This window comes from Paralichthys olivaceus, chromosome 14 (genome assembly GCF_024713975.1).
Source record: "Paralichthys olivaceus isolate ysfri-2021 chromosome 14, ASM2471397v2, whole genome shotgun sequence".
NCBI classification, from domain to species: domain Eukaryota; kingdom Metazoa; phylum Chordata; class Actinopteri; order Pleuronectiformes; family Paralichthyidae; genus Paralichthys; species Paralichthys olivaceus.
Genome location: NC_091106.1, coordinates 16,006,406 through 16,019,107, shown reverse-complemented (window position 1 = coordinate 16,019,107; position 12,702 = coordinate 16,006,406). Strand labels below are relative to the sequence as shown.

Here is a 12,702-nt window from a genome sequence, read left to right as displayed (position 1 = left end):
GTTTCTGCACCAGCGCCCTGTTTCCAATGATATACAAACAGATTGAATAGGACTGTTGGAGCCATGTCTCTGCTAAGTGTGTGTGTTTACTGAACAGCTCCCTTGTGCATGCGACCATGCCATGAATGCTGCAGACATGAATGTTGGTGTGCTCACATGAACACGTAGTGAATTGTGTATTTCAAGCTGCGTTATCTCGGTGACTTGATGCTTTTCATATTTGTCATATGTTTTATGTGTGAAATTCTTTCCCAGATTCCTGCAAGACAAAACCCAGGACGAGGTCATACATATTTATTCGGCTCACTTCTTTGTCTTTTGTGGTTTTGTCTACTTTTATTTCTTTTTTTCCCTCCCACAATAAATCGAATTTTACTTGAAAACTTGCGATTCTCCTCACCGCTTGTTTTGACTGTTGCGCCGCTAAAAAAACAGAAAAACAGAAAACGCAGGAAGCCGTAATAGCAGCACGGATAGAAATTATCTCCTGCATCCCAAAGTCGGCTAACTTTGCCTTGAAGATGATAAGGGTGCTAATAATAAGAGTCCTATACTTGGTTCTGAACACTCTTGACTGAGGAAGTAATTAAGTTCAAGCAGTTTATCAGCGGCTGGCCGGAGATGTGCTGTCTTTGTGTGATAAAGAGGAGCTCGTGAGGTATGCCCTTTCCCTCAAGTGTCCACCCCACCCTATTTTTCATCCTTCCCTCCTCTGTCACACTCTCCAGCCACTTCCCATAGGGGAAGCCCAGAGCCCACGGAGACTGAGAGCCACACAGCTCAGCCATGGTGTCACTCATCCCTCGGCCTGTCCCTCTTCGCTCTCTTCAAATGTCCAATTAGGCTAATTTTAGCCTGCGTTAGAGAGCTGTGTTAAATTTGGCTGTGTGTCCCTAAGCGTGCCGTGATGCAGATCCATCTGTACCGACTGTGTGCATGGAAACACAGGCTCTCTTTCTGTTTTCCCATTTTTTTCTCTCTCGATGCTCAGCCATGTGCTTTCTATTTTACAGTGAGCAGAATTAGCCTATAGGGAGAGCTATTTTTGTGGAGGGGGGGCACTATCCAGCATGAGCCGACATTTGATCTACTTTTCAGAATGCCTTTCCCTTTCAATGATCGGAAAAAAAGCTGCATTTAGCATCCAGACACGTAACTGAAAATGTTGACAGTGCACGGAGGTAGAATACAGTACATGAAGTCACTGCCGCTGAAACACTGTAATGTAAACACCTACGACTCGTGGTTGCTCATTACGGCTCTTTGAAACCCAGCGTAGACGGCACAAACATTGCACGCTATGACTGGAAACCAACTGGCTTCATTAAAAAGCCTTTTTAATAAATGAAATATGTTTATATATATATATATATATATATATATGGCTCAGTTTCCACACCTTGTAGGCTCTTGCGTTTAAAAGTGAAAATAATAGGACTCAGGGCAGAAGACGCTCAAACACAGCAGAGCTTTTTCAGTGTACAGCGGTTGTATGCATCTCTTATGTCCTCAGCATTACACAAAGCTGTCATGTCCCTTTCACGGTGACGTAGCCTCTGGCCTTCAGCTACACTAAAACCCCCACTTAAAGTCCTGGTATGTTCTAAACATATGAACTCTGACGTATTTCTTCGTATTGTTCAACTGCAGCCCTTAGTGCAGAGAGAGAGCATGAAAATGAATATGTTATAAAACTGAGCCAGAGGCCTCCATTTGTTTACAGTGACAGGTATGATGAATGAACAGTGTACAGGCAGGGAATATAAAACAAACCAGTGTTGTACATGGGAATATGCCATATGATGAGTGAGTGCATGGTTTAAATTGGGTTCTCTGGACTTTCAAGAGGAAGCCATCTTCCAACTAAAGATATTTTATTAAAAAAGACTATAAAAAAAGACATTGTTTGCTCATTCATAGTGAAATATTTACTTTAGAAGACTACAAACAAGTGGTTATATAACGTTCCTGTGTTTATTTTTTCCCACAGACAGTGAGATGGTCCCTGTGGACTGCCTGCGTCCTCGCTCTTTTGCAGCCACCCACCAGGCCTCTATTCAGCGAAGTGGCGACGACCCTCACCTCTCCATCAGCCTGTGCGAACTGAGCCTGCAGCACCAGGAGATGCATCTGGAGGAAGACGATGAGGAAGACGACCGACTGCAGCCCTTGAGCTCTGCCTCGTGCCACGTGCCCCAAAACTCTCAAAACTCACAGCAGTGCTCGCTGCTGCCCAGCCATTTGGACACTGATCTGCACTTCCACTCGGTGCACGGCATCCACGTTACCATGCTGGATAAGCACACTGTTGGACGGCTGGATCACCGTGGCGATGAGAGAACCCTGGTGTTCACCAGCCGGCCGATGCGCTGCTCAGAGACTGTGTTCGTGAAGGTGAAGGCGGGCGTCATGCGGCCTGCTTCTCTGTCTTATGGTGTTACGTCCTGCGACCCAGCCACCCTGCGGCCCAGCGACCTCCCATCAAACCCAGAATCCCTGGTGGACCGCAAGGAATTCTGGGCCGTGTGTCGGGTGGTGGTGCCACTCCACAGTGGAGATATCCTGGGCTTTGTGGTGAACTCAGACGGGGAGGTCATGATGAGCCATAACGGCATCAGTGCAGGGATGCAGTTGTGTGTAGATAACTCCAGGCCCCTCTGGATGTTTTACGGCCTGCACGGCACCGCCACACAACTCAGGATTTTAGGTACGTTCACTTGATCTTTTTCAAAACAGATTTTATGATGTTTTATAATCCAGTTTCATAATCTCCAATTAATTTTGGAATGCAAAACAAAGTACAAAAGTACAAAGTTCTCAAAATTCTGAATTTACAAATAAGGAGGCTTTTCACAAAAAGGAGACTGTGATCCTTTTCCTGTTATCCCCTCAGGACAAACATTATCCTCATAAATGAGCACTAACTTTCATTCATCTCCAGCACCTTTTTATTGCTCTTCAGATCAATGAGGGATCCTCCCCTTGTTCTTGGAACCAGGGACACAAAGTTGAAGGAAACCCACAAGCAAGACAGAAAAATAAGTCTTTAATCTGAGATGTCCTTGTAGTCAGGTGACACTGAGTTTCGATACTTTTTGGAAATACTCTACTATTTGGCGAATTTACAGTTGTTTCATAAGATTTTGGATTAAATAAGTTTGTTAGTCTTTACTCTCATCTATTTAAGACAAAGGAATACCAGATTTTGTCCGAGCAAAATTAAAACGTACAAACACAAACCTACAGTTTCGGATCAGCATCAGTTTTACCTACACTTTTAATATTAAGTGAAACATTTTCCTCAGATCTTTACAGGATGTCATTGGTAACTTTCCTTCCAGAGGGTAATGCAGTCTCTTATCCTTGAACAACCTTTGGAGGATTAATTCCCACTCAGCCGAGTCATGAATTTGCAGCCTGCGCCGCTCTCTGACTTTTTATCAACTCATATATCTCATTCTTCCCCCACAGTTTGCAAATGAATGTTAACTTTGTGCCTTCGGTTGAACAGAGTTTCTGTCCGCGCGGTTCGATCCCAGCGGATTTCCATGCCGCAACATTAACTGGAGGCAGCCTGACGTTAATCACGTGCTCAAAATTAGCAGAAGAAGCTAAGACGGCTAACAGGTTCTGGAGCTGCTGGAAATGAAGGTTTAATGACGAGCAGTGGTTGTAGGCGGTTTATTTTGAAGGTGAATATCAAACCATGTTGCGTACCATGCGAATGCTGCGGTGATGATCACAGGCTGTAACACAAATATGCGGATTTGCCTTTTATGATGTGTAGAGAAAACATAGTTCTGTGGTTTGTCCTGCAGCAAAGATCCTCAGATAATTTTATTGTTTAACTGTTGCAGATGTTGTATTTGTGCATGCAGTAATAACAGTTTGGAGAATTTCAAAACACTCTCGAGTCTCTGATATCGAGTCTTGAACATTTGACGTACATGCACACATCTTCAGTGAAGACGTGAATAAGCTCACCACACCACCACATTTGAAAGTTTAAAATATTTAGCATATCTTGATGGGTCTTAAGAGTCCTGCACTTAAATTCTCTATTTTTCATAAGTTACAGCTGAAGCGTCACTTGACTGTGAGCAAGAGAACACAAGTGCTTTTGATTGGTTCAACAGATACAGTTCATCCATATGAGGTGATATATCCCGACTCAATACGATAATGATCCTGTCAAAGCAGGTTGTGGATATTTTCTTCTGAAATTTATGATAGATGGCATTTTCTGAAAACCTTCACAGGTGATTAAAATGTGTTTGTTTGTATTTTATATTTTCCTTCCAGTGCTCTCCTCCAAATCATTTCTTGATTACAGTTCCTCCTCTCCTCTCTCTCTAGTTAGTCAGGGCTGAGGAGGTTATTTCTGTCTTGCGTGGGCTCCCAGCAGCCAGCATTATGTATCAGGAGGGGGCCAGTGATTGCTCCTCATGATGCCCTCCATGTGCATTATTAAATTGTAATTGCATGGAGGTTTGAGATGCCGGGTTTTTCCACCCACAGTCCGTTCCCTTTTACCCGTGGTCCCTCTCTTTTCCATGTGCACCCCCCCCACACACTTGATTCTTTGGGGTACGGGCGTTCTTTGAGTCATTACCCACTCCAGCTGTGGGGAAAGCATTTGTGACATCTCTGCTCACCCACTCACTGCAGCCGTACACCATGAGTTGCCATGGAAACATTTAGCCACTGAGGCAAGTGACAGTTTGTCATGGCTGGGTGCTGTCGAGCCTGTGAAGTGGAGCAGATGGGAGTCTGCTTCTCTCACATGGTCATTTTGTCTGTGTGATCCAGAAATACTGATTTTATAATCAAATCTAAGAGACTGAGAATCAATAAGGGCAGACAGTAGTCATGTATATTCACATTTCATCTGGGTTTACAATTTCTTTTATAGTAACTATTCATTGTATGATTATGTGACAGAGATCGATTTTAGTGATAAACCTACAGAGAATTACCCCCCAAATCTGCAGCTCCACACAGCTCTCTGAAGCATTTGAGCAACTTTCAGCTCTTGTTTTATGATCTGAATCTTCTGGTTGAATCATCCTGAACCAAATTTAAAAGGACTATAATAGGATTAATTAAATCACACCCTTGAACCCTGCACCAATCAGTAGCCTGACAAGGTTTTGGATTAGCTAATCAATAGAGTGATTGCTGATTGTGTTAGAGCACAGACTTAAGCAGGACTCCTGTGCAAGATGGAGGGTTTAACAGAAACCATGCACATTTGGAGCTAATGTCTGCGGTGTAGCGACTGGAGTGTGGAACCTTTACCTTTTTTTATAGAACTAATTAAAAATAAACTTTCTGGGAAAATGAATAAGAACTACCCAAAATGACAGAAATCATCTTTGAGAAAACTCTTTTTGACGCACTATGACTTTTTTAGTTTGACACATGTTCCATCCACTAACATGGAGGATGGGGTTATGACCTGTACTGCAGCCAACCACCAGGGGGCAATTGAGACCCTTTGACTTCACTTTTGGAGAGTAGTCTAGTATTAGTACAGAGTAGTGGTGTAAAGGCTAATGTTACTCAGTAACTGCTGGATGTGTAAATTAACAGGTAATAATTTTGTCAACGTAGAAGGTTGATGGTTGTTGTTATTGTCCATTTGTGCCACAACAAACAGCTGATAAAGGTTTTATTATGACACAAACAGAAAATAAATCTGCTTGATGGGCGGGTGAGCCGAATTCTCTAGATTCTCTTTGATAAGCAAGCGTTGAAAGCTCCCACTCAACCACAAATAAGTCTCCTGTGCTGCCTGCATAGCTGAAGACATTCACATGCTCCCTCCTGGTGGCACAGGCAGCGGTAAATTCATAATAGATGGGAAGATGAGAGGTACCCTTGATGAAAGGGTACATGAATAGACATGAAGGTTATCCATTGTGCCTTATTAGAGGTGACCGGGACATTCGCTAACAGCCGGGCTGCCACATAGGTCACGTTAAGTAGGTAAAGGAGGAATAAATGAATAGATGCCTCTAGGGGGAAAAAAAGTATGTCTCAACAAAGTGGAACAATAATTAATCTCAGTACTAAACTTACATGGAAACAAATAATGGAAAGATTTTTATATGGATGACCAGACGTCCTGTGAGCATGCAGACGTCTGTTGACATCATCTGTTGATGCAGAAAACTGACTGCATGAATAAAAGGCTTCTATAGTTTGTTTATGTTCGCTGAAAGTGAGACTGCAGTGGTTGAAGTGGTCCAGAGAGAAGCCATCAGACTTTAGTGCGATGGATCAGAGGAGTTATGCAACTTGACTGCATACATTTTTGTTCCAACAACAGACCACACGAATGTCCATGTCAGTATTTTATTTTCTCACCATCTGTGGTCCACTCCACGTTGTCATTGCAGGGACGGTTTGGATAAGTCCATTGGGGGATAGGACGTGAACTACAACATAAGATAGTTTGACACATGGAAGGATGTTGGTGCCAAGTAAACTGCCAGCCTGACAGTGTGGAAATATTTCTACCATGGTCAGCTGAAGGACAATGTGTAAACAACAATGCACTGGTGTGCCTGCCAGGCCAAGCTAGATCCGAATTTGTTTGTGGAATCAGGGTCAGTATTCTTGTCTGTGAGGAGAGACGAGCTGCCAATGTGAGAACTGATGCCAGAGCCCGGTGGTTATGGGGTGAGGCTCGGGACGGATCAAACGGGACGGATGACAGATTCATCCATAGAAGCGTGTCGTACCCTACCCACAGGGATCATGGGCTCATGAGGGAGGAAGGAGGGTGTTTGGTGTCCCCTACGAGACGATACCAACTCATAGGCTCGAATGCAAAAGCCTCAAAACAACAACAACTAAACTGCAAAATCAACAACATAATTGCAAAAGCCACAAAAAAGCTGCTAAAGCAACAACACAAATGCAAAAACGACAACAAAACTTTGTGTTTTCTTGCGTTCATATTTTCTATTAATGCGCTTGTTTGAGACATCTTGGTCACCCTAGACACACACCCACGCATGCACAGAGGTCTCACAGCATCTGTTTGTCGACAGAACAGATTTAATGTCATCCACTCTCCTCCGCTCTTCTCATTTCTTCGCTCTGATCAACCTCGCTGAATAATGGAAATACATTTTCTGTATGTTGATGAAACTTTGATGAACCACAACGTCTCTTTCTGCACCTTCAGGCTCGTCTCTGCACCCAGACCTCCGAGGTCTGTCCGTGCCCAGCTCCCCGTCCTGTAAACCCAACATCCCCACAATGCTTTGCAGCGGCAACTCGGAGCCCAGCCTCGACACACCCTTCAACAACAACCTCAACTCAAGCCTCAACTCCAACTACCACACACTCTTCTCCTCGTCCACAGGTTTGTTTATGTGGTTCAATTTGTTCCTTCCTCTTTTCATTATTTACTCCCTGAGTTCCCGCAGGATTGTTGTTATTGTCTGAACAATCAGACCCTGCCTATAATCCCCCGCTGGAGGCTATCTACACCAGTGGTGGGAGATTCACCAAATATTCATTTGGAAAGGATCTGGATCTATAAAATCCATGTCACGCTCTGTGAATTCACGTATTTACATATGCTATGTCCCCGTCTGGATTGTTTAGATTTTTTTCTTCTGTTTACCTTTTTTTTGTTTATGAAATTGATTAAAATGCAGACATGCAGGAGAGCAATAAAACAGCCAGAAGCACACAAACACTGGCTAAACAGCACAGAGACATCGACAAGCAAAATGCAAGTCAGCAGACTAAGCAAATATTTACCTTGGTGATGTGAAGCACTGATCCCAAAAATCTGCGGAGACAGTATGGCAGGAAAAACTCCTGGAAGAAAATGGCGGCAGAGGGAGTGAGGATCACAGGGCAGACTCATTATTCCTCCATAAAGTTTTCCTGACACTTGATAAGCAGAGAATAACAGTTGACAGCATATTGACAGCCTAAATAAAAGTTGCGTTGATGTGTTGCAGCGATCAGAGGGTGTCAGAGTGTGTTGTCTGCCTGAACGCCCTGGAAGCTTTCCTCCAATTTCTTTTTTTGGCAGTTTTTTCATTTTGTTTTCTCCCTCAAACTCATTCACACCTCCCTAATGTCTTTGTCTCTCCCGTCACCTCAGGTACAACTCCGAGCTCTCCGTTTTCCAGCCACCCAGAGTCCCCGACCTTCCCACCCTGCCCGGGTTCGTGGAGCGACGAGTGCACCATCTGCTACGAGAACGTGGTGGACACGGTGCTCTACGCCTGCGGACACATGTGTCTCTGCTACACCTGTGGCCTCAAACTCAAGAAGATGGCCAACGCGTGCTGCCCCATCTGTAGGAGGACGATCAAAGACATCATCAAGACCTACAGGAGCACGTAGGCGTGTGTGGCGTCTTCAGGTCCAGCTCACAGAGATTGTCAAAGCCATGTAAGACTTTGTAAAGACGGACACAGCACAAGTGAAAACCACGGTTATTTGTATGTGCAATCTGGCTCAGGTACTTTACAGCAGGACTTTAAACTCCATCATTTGGACTTTGTGTGTATGTTCTGTTTAATGCACAACTGCAGGAAGCTCAGAGCGGTGGCTTCCTGTGAAGACACGCTCATGAGATTCACCAGAAACTGTCAAAAACTTAGCAGATTGGACCACGACCCACTATCGTCCATCAACTCTTGTGATTTGTGCGTCTGTAGAGGAGGGAGAAAGCACAATCTGTAGAGGCATCTGTCCTACTTACAGGCTTGATAAGCCTTCATTCTCTTGGCCATGGCATCGCTTCACTGCCGGCCAGTTTACCAAGAAATAAAATTGTCCAGAGCTGCGGAAGAAAACGAGGAGAATAAATCTGTGGTTCCTCCAGCTGCTCGTGCTCTGCTTGTCAGAAAGCATCGGGTCAAAAAGTATTGTTTTACAGTGAGAATCAATTCTAAATGTGAGAAAAAATCAAGACAAGGTTGTTTTATCTGATTTCCAGAGTGATTCCAGTTACCTGTGTCAAAGCAGAAAGAAAGAGAGATTTTGTCAGTGGTAATTTTTGAATGAAAACGCTCCCTTCTGCAATAAAACACAATAAATGGCTAAACCTAAAGGGTGCAGGAGTCCTTAACTCTGTTGTGTAATAAATGAAGTGTTTTTCACGACCGCCCGTGCTTCTGTGGACTAGAGGACGGGGGCGATTGTGCGAAGGGTAAAAAAAAAAAAGTGTGAAAGTTGTCACCATAGAAGGTCACACTTGCGGTGAGATGAGGATGTAAATCAGTGCAGAGGGGAGCGAGGGAGGAGAGAGGAGGTTGTAAGTTTGGGATGTGGACAGTGGAGGAAGAGGCACCTTCAGCTTCATCTGCCTATCGTCTCAACGCAAAGAAAGCTGCTCGCTCACTCAGGCAAACCAGACGCATCACAGGTTTGAATGACGGCCTGTAAAACGTGGGACTTCCACCATCTCCAGCTGGATTCAAAAGATTCATTCATTATCACGAGAAGAAAAAAAATACACTCAGTTGCAAACATCTTTGCTTTCTTCAGGTGACACACTCCTCTTTCATAATGTACATTAAGGCGTGAATAGTTGCTTTCTGATGATGTGTCTCAGTACGTGTGCAGTCGGTGACATGGATGTAGCTTGTTATTGTGAGAATTTCATTTGCATATCAGTTCCTGAGTGCTGCTCACCGACGACGAAAATAAACTCCAAGGACGTTTTCACTCGTCTAATCTCGTGCATTATGTCCTGCTTAAAACTGTGGAGAAATACAAGCGTTCTCCAGATGTTGCTTTGGCCTCGCTGAACCGTAACTCTGTTAAGTAGTGAGGTGCTAATTGTTTTAGTTTTTAATGATTTCAAGGGGTTTAAGCTTTGTCAACTCGTCCTCTTCAGTGGTGTTGTGCTCCATTTGCGTAATGGTGACGGTTTCTCGTGTGCCTTGAGAAAGACTTTGGTCAGGAGGTTCATCATCATGCCTCTGCCGCTCTGACGTGGTTGTAATGTCGCTGACGTGGAACCGCAGAACTTATCGATACAAAGCTGTCGTGTTTGACATTTCAGAGTGCGTAATATCAGCGTGTGAATTAATCCGCCGCTCAAGATGTAACGCTTAATTACCGCCTCCTCCCTGATGTCACCGCGTTGCATAATACTGGAATTTTGTTGTGCTTAAGAGCCCTGCCCCCCCACCAGCCTTTACATTTGCACCTGTTTTTCTTTTTTCTTTCAGACCAAATATGACCTACCAGAAATACAATGTTGTGAAAGATTTTTGATAGAAAAATGCTATTGATGAGTGTTATATTATAGCTGTACATTATGAGGTTTATTTATTTTGTCCATGCTACTATAAAGAATTGTCACTGTTTGTTTTATATGTCTGGCTACAGTGTCCGGAAATGTATGAATATTACATTGTTTGCATAGTCAAAGATTATAGAAAACTTTATTCTCCTAAAAGACTCTGTGGTTGTGTCAGCTGATTTTCACTTGAAGGAACCGCTTTGATGATATTTTGGGAAATTTGCTCAAGTACTTTGTGGCGAGAGAGTTAAACGAGAAGATCAATACCAGTTACATACTTGAGTACTTTACTTTATACCACTTACTGGAACACATATAATTCAATACATTTCAGGAAGAAAACTTTTTTTTCCTCCATTACAGTTATCTGAGTTAGGGTAAGTAAGATTTTACATGCAAAATACAACAAATGATTATTATTATTATTATTATTAGTAGTAGTAGTAGTAGTAGTAATAAGGTTTCTCTAAAAATGTGTTAATCTTTGACCCTGTTACAGCACTGAGATGCTGCTGACACTTGAATGCACCAGTTATCAGAGTACTTTTCAAGTAAAGTCATTTTATTGATAATACTTATGTACTATTTACCTTACTCAGTAAATTGTTGGAAGTACAACCTTTCCTTGTAATCGGGTATTTGGTCGTTGCATGTTAGCTTTTACTTAAAGAAGCTGTTAAAGCCTAGTTGTATTAATAGCAATTATATCAAATGACAATCTGACATGTGAAAGGTTACAGTCACTCATAGTACAACCTCATAATATAATTTTCCACAGAGAAACACATTTTTCTGTTGTATTTTTGTTTCCTCTCACCGCCCTGGTGTCGTTTTCTGAATGTCCCTGAAAACCTCTAAATATATTCTTCAAGCATCAAACGGAAGACAGACAGCAGGCTGGTACAGAGGAGCCTTCAGCCGCTAAACAGAATTGTATAAACCAGGTACTTCCCTCTGGGGTTTAAGACCAAAGAGAGCTTAAAGCAGTGTTATATTGAGACAGATGACAAAACTCTAAATCATGCTCCTTTCAACTGATCAAGTTCAAAGGTGATGATTTGTCAGTGTTGTGTTAAAGCTATGGCCAAAACCTCAGACCCTTTTCGCAGCAGCCATTTTGACCTGAGATAGTAGATAAACACCTTAGTGAAGGTTTTGATCTATTTGATCTCATCATCACAAGCATGATTAACTAAAAAGGTGTCACACGAGAAGAGATGCATAAACACAGACTATCTATCCAGACTGATAATACAAAATGATCAAATTACCGTACATCATGCATTATTGATCGTACAGAGGGCAAAATTATCGTACAAATAAGATTATTATCGTAAATCTGGCAACAATATAGCACAACCCATCTACAAGAACCTACAACTTTTACACTTTTACTGAAGTGAACTACAGTGAAGGTTTAAAACAATTGAGCTACTACGATGTGTTTCCTGTCTTAATGCTATGCTGAGCTAACCGCCCGCTAGTTAAAGCCACTTAGCAGATAAAACACAAGAGTGGTATTAATCCTCTAATCTAACTCTGTCAGAGAGCGAGTTTATTTCCCAAAGTGTGAAACATTTTAATGAACATCATTCATTAAAATATGGAATATTAGGAAGGAATAAAATGTTTGAAATTGACATACCTATCAGTTTGTCCATCTTGTGCATATTTACTTTCTATCTTGACTCTGTGTTGTAGTAAAGAAGCGTGACTAGTTACCCTATGGTCCTAATTCTTGTTTCAAATGTGACCAATTATTTACAATCTAAACAAAACACAAGCAGAAAGTGAGTGATTGTGGGCATTGTGCACTTTGGACAAGAAAATCTGCACAGTTCTTTTGAATACCTGGAAATGGGACTTCTATACTATGTTGAAAAATCATTCTTAAAGTTGTTTTTGAATGTAATAATTATGTTTAGTTTGGTTAATAAAGTTTAAGTCTGATTCACTGGCTTTCATTATTTCTCATGAAAAAAAGAAATTCACATTTCATACACCTATCACCTGTTCGCTCTGGCATTTGACTCGGATTGCAATAAAACATTAAGACTGACCATTTCCATTTCGTAGCTACAATCTTTATTATGGACTCTGAAGTCAATCCTGCTCATGAGGGGGTAAATGGTCTGTATCTATAAAGAGCTGTCTAGTCTTGATGACCACTCAAAGTGCTTTACAGTACCATTTTGTGCCATTCATCCATTCATATACATAGCCCATCTATGTGCAGTACTTTCTCTATCACATATCAATCATACACTGCCAGCACAGCCGTCAGGGGCCAATTGGGCTCATATTGCCCAAGGATACTTCTGCATGTGGAATAGGAGAGTCAGGGATTGAACCACGGACCCTTTGGTTAGTGGACAAGCCACTTTATCTCCTAAACCACACATGGCATCCCCTCT

The 12,702-nt window shown here is 42.4% G+C and overlaps 1 protein-coding gene across 1 annotated transcript in view; it reads left to right on the top strand.

Moving 5' to 3' along the window:
- neurl1ab (neuralized E3 ubiquitin protein ligase 1Ab) overlaps positions 1 to 12,242 on the top strand; it is a 31,749-nt gene extending 19,507 nt beyond the window's left edge. Inside the window, exons 4-6 of the mRNA XM_020088599.2 lie at positions 1,991 to 2,707; positions 7,196 to 7,375; positions 8,132 to 12,242. Of these exons, the coding sequence (XP_019944158.2) occupies positions 1,991 to 2,707; positions 7,196 to 7,375; positions 8,132 to 8,376 (1,142 nt within the window). The 3' untranslated portion in view covers positions 8,377 to 12,242. The remainder of the gene's footprint in view (positions 1 to 1,990; positions 2,708 to 7,195; positions 7,376 to 8,131) is intronic.
- Positions 12,243 to 12,702: the final 460 nt, after the last annotated feature.